Genomic DNA, 17,393 nt, shown 5'->3' with positions numbered 1-17,393 from the left:
GGACTTAGGAGAGCAAGGGAGGTATGAGAAAACCTTGGTGGGTAGGATCAAGGCATTCGACCCCAAGGCGTTCTGTGCTTATGTGAGGAACAAGACAATGGCCAGAGTGAGAGTAGGAACAATCAGGGATAGTGAAGGGAACTTGTGCACGGAGTCAGAGGAGGTAGGTGAGGTCCTTAATGAATACTTTGCTTCAATATTCACCAGTGAGAGGGAACTTGACGTTTGTGAGGACAGCGTGAAACAGGCAGATATGCTCGAACAGGTTGACATTAGGAAGGAGGATGTGCTAGAAATTTTGAAAAACATGAGGATAAATAAGACCGCAGACCAGACGGTATATACCCAAGGTTACCATGGGAAGCGAGGGAAGAGATTGCTGCCCCTTTGACAATGATCTTCGGGTCCTCATTGTCCACTGGATAGTACTAGAAGATTGCAGGGTGACAAATATCATTCCCTTGTTCAAGAAAGGGAATAGGGATAATCCTGGAAATTACAGGCCAGTCAGTCTTACTTCTGTGGTGGGCAAATTATTGGAGAGGATTGTGAAAGATTGTTTTTCCAAATAATCATAAATACTCAGTTTGATTAGAAATATTCAGCATGGCTTTGTGAGGGGCAGGTCATGCCTCATAAGCCTTATTGAATTCTTTGAAGATGTGATAAAACACATCGATGAAGGTAGAGCACTGGATGTGGAGTATATGGGTTATAGCAAGGCATTCGATAAGGTTCCACATGGTAGGCTCATTCAGAAAGTAAGGAGGCAAGGGATTCAGGGAAATTTGGCTGTCTGGATACAAAACTTGCTCTCCAGTAGAAGACAGAGAGTGATAGTAGATGGAAAGTATTCAGCCTGGAGCTCGGTGACCAGAGGTGTTCCCCAGCGATCTGTTCTGGGACCTTTGCTCTTTGTGATCTTGAAAAATGATTTGGATGAGGAAGTGGAAGGGTGTGTTAGTAAGTTTTCTGATGAGATGAAGGTTGGTAGAGTTGAGGTTATGTTGCAGCACTGGAAGCCTTGGTTAGATCACACTTGGAATATTGTGTTCAGTTCTGGTCACCTTATTATTGGAAAGATGTGGAAGCTTTAGAGAGGGTGCAAAGGAGATTTACCAAGAGGCTGCCTGGGCCGGAAGGCAGATCTTATAAGGAAAGGTTGAGGGAACTAGGGCTTTTTCCCTTTGGTGCTAAGTAGGATGAGAGGTGACTTGATAGAAGTGTACAAGATGATGAGAGGCATAGACAGAGTGGACAGTCAGAGACTTTTTCTCAGGGCGGAAATAACTGTTATGAGGGGACATAATTTTAGGGTGATTGGAGGAAGGTGTAGGGGAGATGTCAGCGGTAGGTTCTTCACACAGGGAGTGGTGGGTGTGTGGAATGCGCTGCCAGCTGTAGTAGTGGAGTCAGATAATTTAGAGACTTTTAAGTGATCCTTGGATAGGCACATGGAGGTTAGTAAAATGTAGGGTATGCAGGGTAAATTGATCTTAGAAGAATAATAGGTTGCCCAACATCTTGGGCCAAAGGGTCTGTACTGTGCTGTACTGCTCTATGTTCTATTTACATTAATCGGGAAGTCAATTATTGCAATAAGGAGAGATGATATTTTGAAGGTTCCTCAAATGAATTCTTATGAGTAAAACTTAAAAACAAAAAGGGGGCAAACATTTTGCTCGGAGTGTACTGTACATAGACCCCCAAATAGTCATGGAGAGATAGAAAGACGGATATGTAGGCAAATGTTAGATAAGTGCAAAAATTATAGCATAATAATAGGGGATTCCAACTTGTCCAGGATTAACTGAGAATGGGATGAATTCTTATGTGACCAGCATTTGTCCAGTTTTTAAACCAGCATGTAGAAAGTCCAAGAGGAGTGAGGGAGGTGCTGGACCTAATATTAGGGAATGAAACCAGGCAAATGGTAGATGTGACCACGAAGGAGCATTTTGCAATGGTGACCATAATTCAGTAACATTTAAAGTAATCATGTTTCAGGACAAAGATCAGCTGGAAATAAAGGTTCTGAATTGGTGGAAGGCTGATTTTAATAAGACAGGGTTTGTGGACTGGAAGAGGCACAGGGTCAACATTTCCCATAAGATGTCAAGCAATATACAGGATTGTATGAAAAATTTGTGGAAGTTTATGGTAGAAAGCAAAAGGTCAAAGCAACAGATGCCCAGAGGCAAAGTATATTGGAAAGTGAAGGCGGGACATGAAAAAATCTCTGGCAGGTCACATAAATGAAAATCTAAAAACCTTGCCTAAATATAAAACAGAAAATTGCAAAGTCAAAAATCTGAAAAGCAGAAATTTCTAGAGAAACTCAAAATAATCTCTAGATTCAAAACATTAACTCTGTTTTCTCTCCACAAATGCTGCCAAATCTGCTGAGTTTCTCCTGCAATTTCTCCTTTTATAAGTATATTAGGGACAAGAGAATAACCATGAAAAGAGTACAGCCAATTTTTGACCAAAGTGGCAAGCTGTGCATTGACATAGTTATGTTTTAAATGAGTGCTTTGCTTCCATGTCCTTGGTAGAAAAGAATGCTGTAGATCTAGAAATCAGGTACAGGAACTGTGGTAAACTTGAACAAACTGGCATTGAGAAGGAAAAGGTATTTGTGGTTTCAGCACGCTTTAAAGCAGATAGCTCCCCACGGCCAAATGTGTCTGTAATGGCACATTGTCTCAGAGGTTAGTACTGCTGCCTCACAGCGCCAGGAATCTGGGTTCGATTCCACCCTCGGGTGACTGTGTAGAGTTTGCACATTCTCCATGTGTCTGCATGGGTTTCCTCTGGGTGTTTTGGTTTTCTCCCACAGTTCAAAGGTGTGCAGGGTCGGTGGATTGGCCATGCAAATATGCCTATAGTGTTCGGGGATCTGTGGATTAGATGTGTTTACCATGGGGAATACAGGGAAAAGGTAGGGGGATAGATCTGGGTAGGATCTTTGGAGGGCCAGTGTGGACTTGTTTGGGCTGATACTGGAGGGCTTCTATGCTGTGGGAGACATACGAGGAGATTGCAGGGCCTCTGAAATTAATTTTCAAATCATCTTTGCCCACAGGAGAAGTGCCAGAGGATAAGAGCACTAATGCAGTATCATCATTTGAGAATGCTGCTCGGGAAAAGTCATAAATGTAGAGACCTGTGTGACTAACGTTTGTAGTATGAAAACTATTGGAAAAATTTCTGAGGGACAGAAGTAATCACTATTTGGAGAGGTGAGGATTAATCAAGAATAGTCAGCATAGATTTGTAAGAGGGAGATTATGTCTTACAAATTTGAATTGATTTTTCAAGTAGGAGATTAGGTGTGTAGATGAGGGTGATGTAGTCAATGAAGTTGACCTGGACTCCAGTACGATCTTTGAAAAGGCCATCACATGGCAGACTGATTAAGAAGGTAAGTGCCTGTGAGAACCAGGGCAGTTTGGCAAAATTAGCTCAGTGACTGGAAGCAGAGGGTGATATTTGTAAGGTGTTTTCAAAACTGTAAGCCCTGTGTCCAGTGGTGCACCACAGGGTTCAGTGCTGGGTTGTTTGTGCTTTGCAGTGTATAGTAATGTTCTAGACATGAATGTTGGAGGTATGATCAATAAGTTTGTAAATAGCACAAAAATAGGTCCTGTGGTACATAGTCTGAGGATTTCCTCCTCACTACAGAATGATACAGCCATGCTAGTCAGATTGTCTAAACAGTGGTAATAGAATCTAATCCTGAAAAGTGAGAGATGATGCATTTTGGTAGGACTAACAAAACAAGAAAGTACATGTTGAAGGGTAGGAAGTAGAGAGGGACTTTGGTGTGCATGTCCATAGAAATAGGAAGGCAGCAGAATAGGTATACAAGACAGTTAAGAAGACACATATAATATTTAACTTTATTAGTCAAGAGTTGAATACAAGATGAAGGAGATTATAATGAAGCTGCAAATAACATCAGTTAGGCCACAGCTAGAGTACTGTAAGCATTTCTGGTTGGCACACTATAGGAAAGATATAATTGCACTAGAGAGGGTGCGGAAGAGATTCACCAGGACTGCAGTGATTCAGCTAAGCTAGGGTTGTTTTTTCTGAGAATTCACTTTCTTTAAGAAGTTTTAGAAATAATATTAATTGCAAATGTGTTTTATTTTCTTTCAGCGAGCCATCAAATGCTAATCTTTCACAAACATCTTTTGCTGATGAGATCATTACAAGGTAAATATTGGAAAAACAGTTGGTGACTAATTATCCTTTGTCTGAAATATCTAAGAGCTGCACACAACTGTCGCTTGTATGCTTTCCTGCAAATTTTTAACCAGTACAACAATGGAAGTTGAGTCCTTATATCATAAATTGTCTCACCTATAAGACATGATGTATACAGCACAGTCACTCATGGCCAGGATATTCTAAGTTATGAAAAAGATCATTAAATTGTTTTAGTTATCAGTTTAAAATAATTTAAAATTATTTCAGGGCTCTTTGGCTCACAATTTTATCATAAGAAAAGGAGTATCAGAGAATGAAATGAAACTCAAAGAAGACACAAATTCAAAGATTATTAATAATAGTCATGACTTATTTAGCGCACTGCTGAAACGCAAGTCACCAAGCACAGAACTAAAAACAATTCGGGCAATTACCGTCATTATTAAGAGTCTGAATAATATAAAAAGTTAGTTAAACAATAGACCATTCAAAATTAAATCAAACAATCTAATTCCCTCCCAATTTGTTCTCTGTTAATGGTAGTCAAAAACCATGACAGAATACTATTGGCTTACCCCTCATTGCCTCATGACTCAGAGGTTTCCGAGGCAATGAACAAACCACATGATTTGCATATGTTGAATTACCCTTTATTGAATATTTTAAAATATTGTGCAGACCTTTGTGAGAAACGTTTCAGTCAAGACCAGCAATCCGTGTTTTTGCATTCAAATCAAATGCACAAACATTTTCAACTTAAATTTTGCCATGAAACAATCAGTTACAATTTCTCAATCCCATTAGTACGGTTGTAAGACAGATCTCGACCCCCTCTAATTTATGGACAACAAAGAAATGAACTATGATCCAAGCTTCAGGAATGAGCACCATGATGTCCTCAGGAAATGCCCAAGATGCTAATTAGGCAACTGCTGACTTCCAAAGACTAGTCTTCCCTTAAAACAGGCATTAAACTCCTGAAGTATGACACTGCGTTGAATATTCTGATGGAGGACATAATGAGCTGGATTTACCACATCCCACTAGGGAGGAGATGTCTGATGGAGATGGAGGTCTGGGAGTTTCTGGAAAATTATGAGAGGAGGAACAGGGTACAAAACCTGTCATCTTCCCACTAGCATACCCTTTGCCAGCAGTGGTAGGGGGATGATTGCACTCCCATCAGAGGCTAATTGAACCACTTAAGTTGAAAGTAAGGACCATTGCTGGCAGGTAGATCTTCCTTGGCTCATGGAATGGAGTACCCTCCAGCAATGGTGCTTTCTGCCATCAGAAACTACCCAAATACCCCGCCACAGGAGGCTATTTGACTAGTCCCAATGTCCCCAAATCCCACTTTTTTGGTTAAGTGGGCCGCATGGTTCCTTAGAATACACTTCAACCAGGTACAGTCCCAGGCTGCCTCTCCCAGTGCCACTACTGAGCTACCAGCCTTCCAATTGACATTCATTCCTGGGGATGGACAATTGTCCTTTGAACACATCACAAGGAAATTAATAAAGCCTGCATATTAATAGCTTTGATTTAGGTCTATGAGGACACAACAAGATGAAAGGAAATGCCACACACCTGGACCTGTAATTTCTTTTCATTCATCTGTTATCATTAGCATTGAGTTCACATCTTCAGGCTTAATGTGAGCCAGGATCTCTTTGCACTTAATTAGCCGAGTCATGAAAAATACTTTCAAATTGAGCAATCCAAGGTGTAGTTGCTCAAACAAAATGCTCACTTAATTAAGTGCAGGCTCAAATATTTTGTCCAAATGCAAGTTAATTACTTAAACACAAAATACAACTATTGTTATGGCTACTCATCAATTTGGAGAGACTGATTTCCTTAAGATTCGGGTTTAGCTTCTGAAACAAAAACAGAAATTGACGGAAAAACTCAGAATCTGGCAGCATCTGTGGGAAGAAAGCAGAGCTAATACTTCAAGTCCAGTGACTCTTCATCAGAACTGTTCGAAACGAAGAAAAGGTGGTGTTTGTGCTAAAACCAAGGTTGCAATGAGGGCATTATGGCAGTGGTGTGGGGAAAGTCGTGGCAGGAAATGGGAGTGGTAAGCAGATGGAAGGAGATGGAGCCCAGAGAGAAAGAGAGAGCAAGAAAGAGAGAGATATCAAAGAGGTAGATAAATGAGATTTTAGATAGGTGGAGTAAAAATCTCAAACTGTAAGGGACGGAGCTTCAAGACACATTGATTTGAGGCCCTTTAAGGGAAACAATGTTACAAACAGACCCACGCATAGTACAGGACACAGATCTTCCAGGTCCCTAATGCCTGGTGAGTAAAATGTATTGCTCCCTGTGTACTGTACTGTTTCTTCCTACACATTGCTGAGAAATTCATTCACAACAACACTTTTGGAACAGAAGCCAGGGAAAGAACAGAGATGTTTTATCATGAGGGGCAATGATGACAGCAGAGCCCATTGTCCTTTTGTCCATCTTGTTTCCATATGGAGCAGCAGGCTGTCACCATCCATCTTGTACATCTTGTATAAACATAAAGTTAGGCATCATGCTGGCAAATTTACATTCAAGGCTACACAGAGTCAACAAATAGATGTTCCACATAAACAATCAAATTTAAACAGACATGACATTTCATATACAATATGCAGTCACCTGTGCCACCAAAGTGCCCTCAATGTTTCCTTTTTTTCCTTTTTACTCTCATCTTACATTCCACTTCTGGGATGAAGGGAACCCACTCAGCAGTGAAGCTGACTCTAGAGGTTTACTTCAGAGACGCCAGGGTATTTACCAGAAGCAAGTGGACCATTCTTGACTTGAACTTCCAAGGATCAGAGAGGCAGAAAGAGAAAACGCCATAGTCGGTGGTTAGTGGTGTACAATGAATGATACTTCAAATTCAGACCATGGTGAAAGAACTTACTGCATTAGCAGGACATGGATATTGTAGCATTTCCACAGGAGCAGTCCTGGTCTTCTGTGAAAAAGAAAATTATTTCCATGTAGGAGGTGAGAAGTCTAATATCTAGCAATCCTCCACCAGTCTGGGCCCTATCTGCCCTATCTTCACCTGGAATGGGAGAAAGGGAGTGATTAAGTGAACAAAAACTGGTTGCTCGGTCAAAAAATGTTCAGAGAGCATGAGTAGGCTGCACAAAGTCCATGTGTTGTGAGAGTTTGAGATGGGACAATGTTGCAAGCAGTAATGGCAGAGCATGAACCTTGGTGAGAAGTGGGTACAGTTTCAGAGATAGAATGTGTAAGGTTTTGGAGTAGATCTGTCGCTCGGGCTGTGGGCGTTGAGGTTGGTTGGCTCGCCAAGTTGGTTTGTTGTTCCACAGATGTTTCGTTACTGTGCTTGGTAACATCCTCAGTACAGCCTCTGATGAAGCGTCGGTGTGTTTTCCCACCGAGTTTTTAAAGTCCAGAGTCCACTGCAATGGATTGCCTCACTTCCAGGTTTCCTCCATAGTGGAATGTATTTGGGGTCGAGTTCAATGTGTTTATTAATAGCCTGCTTTGTGGAGTGCCATGCTTCCAGGAATTCCTGTGCTTGTCTCTGCCTACCGTATCCCAGGATCTTGGTGTTGTCCGAGTCGAAGTCGTGGTTCTCCTTGTCCATGTGGATTGAGATGAGTGAGTATTGGTCATGTCTTTTTGTAGCCAGTTGGTGTTCGTGTACTCTTGTTGTTAGTTTCCTTCCTGTTTGTCCAATGTAGTGTTTCTCGATGTCCCTGCAGGGGATCTTGTAGTTGACATTGCTCCTGCCCATGGTGGGATGTGGGTCTTTAGTTTGGGTGAGCACTTGTCGTAGGGTTGGTGTGGGTTTGTGTGCCATTCTGATGCCCATAGAACTCTTGTGGTGAGTTCTGACGTGTTCCTGATGTAGGGTAGTGTGATGAATGTGTCAGGGCATGTAGAATCTTTCTGATGCTGTTCCTGTAGGCATCTCCTGACCCAGTTCTTTGGATCTCCATTATTCTTGATAACTTGTAAGAGGTATTGGTGTAGTTGCATGTTGCTGTAGTATGTTGTTGCCCTTTTAAGTAGTGTTCGCACGCAGCTTCGTTTGTGTATGCTGGTATGGTTACTATTGAAGTTCAATACCTGGTCTGTGTGTGTGACTTTTCGGTGTACTTTCATTTGCAGTTCCCCATTTGTCTTGCGATCTACCAGGCTGTCCACGAATGGGAGTTGTTTGTTCTTCTCCTCCTCTCTGGTGAACCAGAGGGTGTTGTTTATGATGTGTGTGTCTCTTCTAATTTGGTCTGTTTAATGATGATAAAGATGTCGTCTACGTAGCGTATCCATAGTTTAGGTTGGATTTGTGGAAGGGCAGTCCTTTCCAGTCTTTGCATCACTGGTTCTGGTATGAGTCCGGAGATGGGCAATCCCATGGGCATCCCATTGATTTGCTCGGATGTTTGGCCATTGAAGGTGAAGTGAGTGGTCACGTATAGGTCCAATAGCTTAAGTATGTTGTCCTTGGAGATGGTTTCACTGGGGTCATCTTCTTGTTCAAGTGGTGTTGTCATGGTTTCCCTTGCTAGTGGTATGTCTATTGACCTGAATAGGGGAGTGACATCAAATGGTATCATGGGCTGTTTGTCCTCTATCTTTATGTCTTTGATGGAGTTGAGGAATTCTTGGGCTGAGTGGATGGAGTGGGGTGATTTGTTGACTCGGTGCTTGAGTCTTCTTTATAGCTCTCTGGCTAATCTGTGCAATGGAGTGCCTGGTAGGGAGACTATGGGTTTGAGGGGGACTTCTGGCTTGTGCACTTTAGGGAGGCTGTAGAATCTGGCTGTGTTGGGCCCTGTGGGTTTCATTCTTAAGAAGTCTGTATTGTTGATCTGTCCTGTTTGTTTAAGTCTTTGGAGCGTGTATAGGATTTTGTTGCCTGGTTGCGATGCCGGGTCAGTTTGTACTGGCCGATATGTGTTCTCATTGGCCAGCAGTTGCTTTGGAGATGTAGTCCTTTTTATTCATTATCACTGTCATGTGCCCTTTGTCTGCAGGTAGTATAGTGATGCCCTTGTCCTTCTTTAATCTGTCCAGGGTTTGTCTTTCCTATGTGTTGACAGTGCTGAGTTCCTTCTTTCTGGTTAGTGTTGGGACTACTGTCAGTCTTGTAGTTTGTTGTGTTTCTTCGTTGATATTGTTGGCCTTGAGTTTGGCTTCCAGTGTAGCTAGCCATTCCATTTTGTTTGGCATCTCTGTAGTTATAGTTCTGTCCCTGGGTGAGAACGGTTTTTTCCAATGTCTGTCAGTTTCCTATCGGAGAGGCTCCTTCTCCATGTGTCAGTTCTGTTGTTGTCGTTTTTGTGGGTAATGTGTGGTTAACTTGTCTTGTAAGTTCAGTCTTTTCTTGGCTCTTGTGGTCTGTTGGCTGATGTTAATGGCTCGTTCAATGTCAGTTGTCCAGTCTTGATTGGTAGCTTCCTGGAATAACGCTTTTTGTTGCATAATTTCTCTGTTGTATTTGTGGAGCTGGTTGTGTGCGTCATTTATCATTACCCTTACCATCTAGTGGCTGTTTTGTCCTGCTGTTTTCTGAACTTGTGGGTTGTTGATGGGTGGTTTGAACTTCATGCTGCATGGTAATACCCAGTTCCTGAGGCATCCATGTAGGAAGTAGAGTTGTTCGCGGGTTGCACTCTGTCATTTGGTGTAGTTTTCCCATTTCCTTGCCAGTTTGAGCATGTTGCACCTGTAGGTCTCTAAGGTTGTGGGCATTGGGGTGGATGACTCACCAAGCTGGTTTGTTGTTCTGCAGACGTTTCATTACCATGCTTGGTAATATCCTTAGTACAGCCTCTGATCAAGGGTCGGTGTGTTTTCCTGCCTGGTTTTTAAACCTTGGGGTCTGTTGCGATGGATTGCCTCACTTCCGGTACCTGGTTCCTGAGGCATCCATGTAGGAAGTGGAGTTGTTCGCGGGTGCTCTACAACAAGTGTTCACCCAGACTAAAGACCCGTGCCCGGCCATGGACAGGACCAATGTCGTCTACAAGATCCCCTGCAGAGACTGTGAGAAACAGTACATCAGACAAACAGGAAGGAAACTAACAACAAGAGTAATGAACACCAACTGATTACAAAAAGACACGACCAATACTCACTCATCTCAATCCACATGGACAAGGAGAACCACGACTTCGACTCGGACAACACCAAGATCCTGGGACAGGCTAGGCAGAGACAAGCACGAGAATTCCTGGAAGCATGACACTCCACGAAGCAGGCTATTAATAAACACATTGAACTCGACCCCATATACATTCCATTACGGAGGAAACCCGGAAGTGAGGCAATCCATCGCAATGGACCCCAGAGTTTAAAAACCAGGCAGGAAAACACACTGACGCTTCACCAGAGGCTGCACTGAGGATGTTACCAAGCATGGTAACGAAACATCTGCAGATCAACAAACCAGCTCGGCGAGCCAACCAACCTCAATAGGATGTGTAAATTAACATAGACAAGAGTGGTACTTGGATCGAGAAAGCAGAGAGATCATTGAAATTCTTCCGGCACTGCTGGCCATTCCCCCATACTGTTTAGAACAATTGACGCTGTGACAATCTCAGAACAGTCTGAGCTGGGACTTCTCTTGCTGGTCCTCTGGGAAGAGAATACCCCCCCCCCACCCTAAAACCTTGCACCATCATGTCCACCAACAGCCTCCAGGTCACTATTGGGAATCACTGCACCATCTTCGTCATTTCGGACAATGCCAAATTATGTCTGTCAGCATGCAGGCCAGCTTCAGAATCCCTGGTGCACAACAGTCTTTTAAATATGGCACAGGAGCCAGAAGTGCCCGTCTTTCGCGGTCAGAATCACTCAAGAGGGACACTGTAAGGTGGAGATAGATAGTTAAAGAGATGATTTTGATAAGATAGAGTGAAAAATCTCTTTGCAGCAAAAAGCCCTCCAAAAAATCTAATGTACCTCGCAGTTAACCAAAAAGGAAGTAGAAGTAGCCCCCTCTGCTGAAACCTCTGTCTGACTATGTTGTCAAAGATATGGCATTACCATTTTAACACAAGGCAATGTAACTTGCAGCCTTTCTGTGGTCACCCTTCAAACTCTTTCAGCAATGCTCCTCTGTGCTTCAACCAACATTGCCAGAGTTGCAACTTAACATCTCAGCTACAAATTGATAAGTGGCCCTTTAAATAGTCACTTTGCTTCCTAGTGCTTCGTATTTCACAAGTGAATATTGATGGCATTCCCTGCACATTTGTTAGAACATAGAACATAGAAAAGTACAGCACAGTACAGGCCCTTCGGCCCACGATGTTGCGCCGTGGAATAATCCTAATCCAAAATTAAAATAACCTAACCTACATTCCCCTCAATTCGCTGCTGTCCATATGCATGTCCAGCAGTCACTTAAATGTCACTAATGACTCTGCTTCCACGACTACCACTGGTAAACTATTCCATGCGCTCACAACTCTCTGGGTGAAGAACCTCCCTCTGACATCTTTTGTTGATGAGTTTTTTAGGTATTTGTGCATGACATCACCCGAGTGACATGATCCTTGGGTACAAGCAATCTGACCCTCCAGGTGCTTCACACATGGGGCTCCACACAAAAAGCAGCCAGTCACACCACCTGCAGGGACAGGTTTCTCTGAACTTCTGATCTTCCACAGCAACTTCAGCTGAAAATCAGAAGAAATGCCAAAGTTACAATTAATTTAGAGATATCAAGGTGTGAAGTTGGATGAACACAGCAGCCAAAAAGCATCAGAGGAGCAGGAAAGTTGGGTCTGGACCCTTCTTCAGAAAAAATTCTATATTTATTCAGGGTTTCCACTGACTTTCCACCAAAAGTATTGTCGGAGATCAGGAAACACTTGCAAATATTTATCCACCATATTGCCTCTCACTGTGCTCACTAGTAATAATCTCCACTTTTTCAGGGAAAAACGAGAAGAGCAGCTGAACCTTTGGCTAGAGTCCAATAATAATTGTCTGGGATCAAGTATTCAAATACGGACTGAGCAGCTAAGACAGATATGCATCAACGAGCAGTTGCTTCTTAACTGAATTACTTTATTCAACACGAAACTTCACTGCTACTGTTTTGGTTATGTTTTTAACTTGAAAGGACAAATTTACTGTTTGGCATGTAATCATTGTAACATTTGCGATCAGTTTTTAGAGGTCGATGTTTGAGGAAAATAATTGATAAATGATTGAGATCCCAGCATTATCATCAGCCAGGAATTCAACAGGAATTCTGTGAGCCCATATTATAATGAATGTAGTTTAAAATTCTTGTAAATAAAGCTCAAACTGAGAATTATATTTACAATTATGATTTATGTACACTTTGTTTGCATTCAATTTTAAATATAACATTACAATGAAGGTTGACAGTTTGGAGGAGGCAGGTCCAGTCGGAACATTACGTCCACCCATACAGCTTTCATTAGTCAAATCACAGACCAGTTCTGAAACAGAAGTCAAGAGACTTCTTTCCAGTTGGGCCACAAAAGCAACAAAGCAAGAGAAGAGACCACACATTGCCTTGTGTCCCCAGCTGAAAAGTAAGAATCACAGTGAGCCAATAAAGATGGCACCTATCTTTAAGCTTTATCTTTGTCACTTAATAAATATTTCCTAGATTTATCTTCTGTTGCCTGAATGTTTAAAATCTGAAATTGATAAATAAATATTGGGTGAGTGCAGACTCAAAGTTCATGCTGAAAGCACCCGGAAAGGTAAAAAGTTAACACATAACAAATAGAGAAACAAACAATTCTTAGTGGTCCAACATGAAGAAAGCATGTAAAAGACTTATTGACAATTCAATGAGCTGATTGATGTAATTCTTGGGAAAATTTATATTGCCAAATTTTGTGCATCCAAATAACTTTACCCTGAATGAGGTAAGGCCTGTTTTTGGGAGCAGCTACTGGTGGTAATTATCAAGGAAACATTCAGTGGAATCCTGTAAGCCGACACAGTATTGTTGTGAAATGAATTATATTCAAGCCAAAACTTGAGTCACCAAAGATGAAGACAGGACAATGGTAATGGATTGCAGGTCTATGTTTCCTTTTGTTATCTTGAGCCTGTGGGTGCTTATGTTTTTGAACAGAAATGATAGGCTTGATCTGCGGGCCGGCCTTCTGGCCTGAAACGCAAAATACTGATGCAATGACTGACATTGGTAAGCTTAGTATAAGAAATATTTTGTAATGTGAGAATTAATGGGCATTATCTGCTAACAAGCAAGAGTTTTCACTATATTTTCCTCCTTCAACAGAGAAACCAGATACTCTGGTATTCCTTAGTATTTGTACTTGTCAGAGTCAATGTTAATAACATGACTGCTCTTTGGACTGATATAATTATGTTCTCACAATTTTAGTTCACATAACATTTCTCACAGTTTTCCCTCAATACTATTTTCTAATGGCAATGTTCAATGGCAGATCTGATAGGGATAATTGACAGTTAAATGAATCAGGAAGATAATCTGATAGCCCGGAAATCTCATTTGAGTCAAACTGCATTTGACTGCTATTACCAGTTGCTACAATCATATTCTCAGCACCTCGGATGGAACACAGTCATAAGATTAGTGAACATCATGAGTAATGTAATCGAATCTAGTCCAATCTTCACCAGAACTAATTTCTTAAAACAATCTCAACCAATTTACAACTGTGGTGACATTATTGATTTAGACTTTTATTTTTCTGTTCCTGTAATCCATTTTAAACCATGGTTACATTGGCACAATGTTTTCATACTCCTCGTATTTAATTTCTCTGAACATGGGGCAGATGGTGCTCGTCTCCAGTTAAAACGTTGAGTGTGATTCATCTCAATCCATTCCCCGTTGCTTGGAAAGACACTTTTCATGCAATCTTCTATTTATTAAATGTGCAAATAGACTCTGGGGCATCTTTCTTGGGGAATCATGCAGTCAGAAAGGCAGAATATTGTATACAGTTCTGGTCATTGCATACCAGAAAGATGTGGAAGCTTTGGAAAGAGTACAGAAATGATTTACCAGAACGGGCTTAGGTTAAAAGAGGTTAACTTTAAAGGAGAAGTGAGAGGAATTTTTTTTTTTTTACACAGAGTGGTACGTATCGGGAATGCACTGCCATGGGAGGTGGTAGTGGTTGCAACAGCAACGTTTAAGAGGTTGATATATATGAATGGGCAGGGAATAGAGGGATATAGATCACATAGACGCAAAAGGCTTTTGGTCAGAAAAGCATCATGTGCCAACACAGTCTTGGGAGGCCGAAGGACCTGTTCCCATACTGTACTGTTCTGTTCTTTGTTCTGTTTAGATTTTTGTAGTAGATTGGGATTTGAGCTTCTGGTTAAGATATATAGATGGAGTTCCTGGCAGGAAATAGAATTGGATTAGGTCCTCAGGTAAAATTTAGGGGAGAGTCATCCAGCTCCACACCTTGTAATCTCTTTATCAGGATATTGCCTGGATCAGAGTGTATTAGCTATAAGGAGGGGGTTGGATAAATTTGGACTGTTTTCACTAGCGTGTCAGAGGCTGAGGGATCTAATAGAAGTATATAAAAGTATGAGAGGCATGAACAGCCTGAATATTCAGAATCTTTTTGTGCGAGGAAAGTTTTTTTTTACGCAGGGTGGCAAGGTGCTTGGAACATGCTGCCAGAGGAGATGGTAGAAGCAGATACGTTAGCAAAATTTAAGAGGCATTTTGACAGACACATGAACAGGCAGGGAATAGAGGGGTATGGACCATGTGTAGGCAGATGGGATTAGATCAGAATGGCGTCATGCTCTGCACAGACATGGTAGGCCGAAGGGGCTGTTCCTGTGCTGTATTGCTGTGTGTATCTGTGTGTGTATAACAATACAGTCTTTTAAGAACATCTAGTTTCCAACTGCAACACTTACATTTCATGTATCTTTTCACTTAAATTATTTAGGTCTCTGCAAATACTATCTCTTAACTTTTCTTTGTTGTCTTGTTTTTGTTTTTATTTGGTCATTAAGTAAACTCATAGTTCTGTAAGAAGGCTCTATGTGGTCAAATGCAAAAAAATTATGTCTTTAATATGAAACTTTAGCTCCTACGATTGCTTTTGATCTGAAGGCAACACAATTTAAAGAAGGCCAAGCAACATCCGAGGAGCAGGAAAGTTGACATTTCAGGTCAAGACTCTCCTTCAGAAATGGGGGAGGGAAAGGGAATTCAGAAATAAATAGGGAGAGAGGGGGAGGTGAATAGAAGATAGATAAAGGAGAAGATAGGATGAGAGGAGACAGACAGGTCAAAGAGGCGGGGTTAGAGCCAGTGAAGGTGAATTTAGGTGGTGAGTTAGGGAGGGGATAGGTCAGTCCAGGGTGGATGGACAGGTCAAGGAGATGGGATGAGGTTAGTGGGTAGGAGATGGGGGTGTGGCTTGAGGTGGGAGGAATAGTTAGGGAGACAGGAACTAGCTAGACTGATTTTGGGATGCGGTCAGGGGAGGGGAGATTTTGAAGCTTGTGAAGTCCACATTGATACTCTTGGGCTACAGGATTCCCAAGCAAAATATGAGATGCTGTTCGTCAATGGTGTCATTGTGGCAATTCAGGAGGCCAAGGATGGACATGTCATCCAAGGAGTTGTTGAGGGGGATGTTGAAATGGTTCACGACTGGGAGGTGTAGTTCTTTGTAGCGAACTGAGCATAGGTGTTCTGCAAAGTGGTCCCCAAGTCTCAGCTTTGTTTCTCTGATGTGGAGGAGGTCACAATGGGAACAGCGGATACAGTATATCACATTAACAGATGTGCAGGTGAACATCTGTTTGATGTGGAAGGTCTTCTTAGGGCCTGGGATGGGAGTGAGGGGAGAGATATGGGTCAGGTGCAGCACTTGCTTCGGTTGCAGGGAATAGTGCTGGGGGTGGTGGGGTTGGAGGGGAGTGTGGAGCGGACAAAGGAGTCACAGACAAACTGGTCCCTCTGGAAAGCACATAAGGGTGGGGAGGGAAAAATGACTTTGCTGGTGGAGTCAGATTGCAGATGGCAGAAATGTCGGAGGATGATGCGTTGGATTTGAAGGTTGGTGGGGTGGTATGTGAGGACAGCGGGATTCTGTTTCGGTTATTATTGTGGGTAGGGGGTGTGAGGGATGAGTTGTGGGAAATACGGGAGACACGGTTGAGGGCATTTTCAATCACTGTGGAGGGGAAGTTGCGATCCTTGAAAAAAGAGGGCATCGGGGATGTTCCGGAGTGGAATGCCTCATCCTGGGAGCAGATGCGGCAGAGGTGAAGGAATTGGGAACATGAGATGGCCTTTTTACAGAAAGGTGGGTGGGAGGAGGAGCATTCTAGGTAGTTGTGGGAGTCAGTGGGCTGAAATGGATATCGATTTCAAGACGGAAACAGAGAGGCCCAAGAAGGAGAGGGAGGTATCAAAGATCTTCCAGGTGAACTTAAGTTTGGGGTCGAAGGTGTTAGCCAAGGTGATGAACTGTTTGAGCTCCTCATGGGAGCACGAGGCGACACAGAAACAGTCATCAATGTAACGGATGAAGAGATGGAGGATAGAGCCAGTGTAGCTTTGGAAGAGGGATTGTTCCACATACCCGAGTATACAAGAGTCAGGCATAGCTGGAGCCCAAGTGGGTACCTATGGCCACCCCCTTTGTCTGTAGGAAGTGGGAGGAATTGAAAGAGAAGTTGTTGAGCATGAGGACGAGTTCGGAGAAGCAGATGAGGGTGTCAGTGGAGGAGGACTGTTTGCGCCTGTGGGGCAGTAATAAGTGGAGGGCCTTTAGGCCATCTGAATGGGGAACGCAGGTGTATAGGGACTGAACGTTCATTGTAAAAATGAAGTTTTGGGGACCGGGGAATTGGAAGTTCTGGAGAAGGTGGAGAGCATAGGTTGTGTCATGGATGTAAGAAGGCAGTTCCTGGACCAAGGGGAAGAAAATAGAGTCGTGATAGGTGGAGATAAGTTCAGTAGGACTGCCCTGGTTGACCCACCCGCTCCTGCCCCACCAAACGTATCTGCACCTATCTCGACATTTTCTCCCTCTTGGTCCAGGAACTCCCTACTTACATCCGTGACACAACCCATGCTCTCCACCTCCACCAGAACTTCCAATTCCCTGGTCCCGAACACTTCATTTTTACTATGGACGTCCAGTCCCTATACACCT

General features: G+C 42.6%; 1 protein-coding gene across 4 annotated transcripts in view; it reads left to right on the top strand.

Moving 5' to 3' along the window:
* cfap221 (cilia and flagella associated protein 221) overlaps positions 1-12,472 on the top strand; it is a 247,144-nt gene extending 234,672 nt beyond the window's left edge. For all 4 annotated transcript variants that reach the window (XM_059647392.1, XM_048533708.2, XM_048533705.2 and 1 more), the window contains 2 exons: positions 4,165-4,221; positions 12,150-12,472. In XM_059647392.1, coding sequence (XP_059503375.1) covers positions 4,165-4,221; positions 12,150-12,276 — 184 coding nt within the window. In that variant the 3' untranslated portion in view covers positions 12,277-12,472. The remainder of the gene's footprint in view (positions 1-4,164; positions 4,222-12,149) is intronic.
* Positions 12,473-17,393: the final 4,921 nt, after the last annotated feature.

The sequence above is a fragment of the Stegostoma tigrinum genome, chromosome 7 (assembly GCF_030684315.1).
Source record: "Stegostoma tigrinum isolate sSteTig4 chromosome 7, sSteTig4.hap1, whole genome shotgun sequence".
In the NCBI taxonomy this organism is placed as follows: Eukaryota; Metazoa; Chordata; class Chondrichthyes; order Orectolobiformes; family Stegostomatidae; genus Stegostoma; species Stegostoma tigrinum.
The sequence above is the reverse complement of the archived record's forward strand: the minus strand, read 5'-3'. Positions and strand labels throughout refer to the sequence as shown.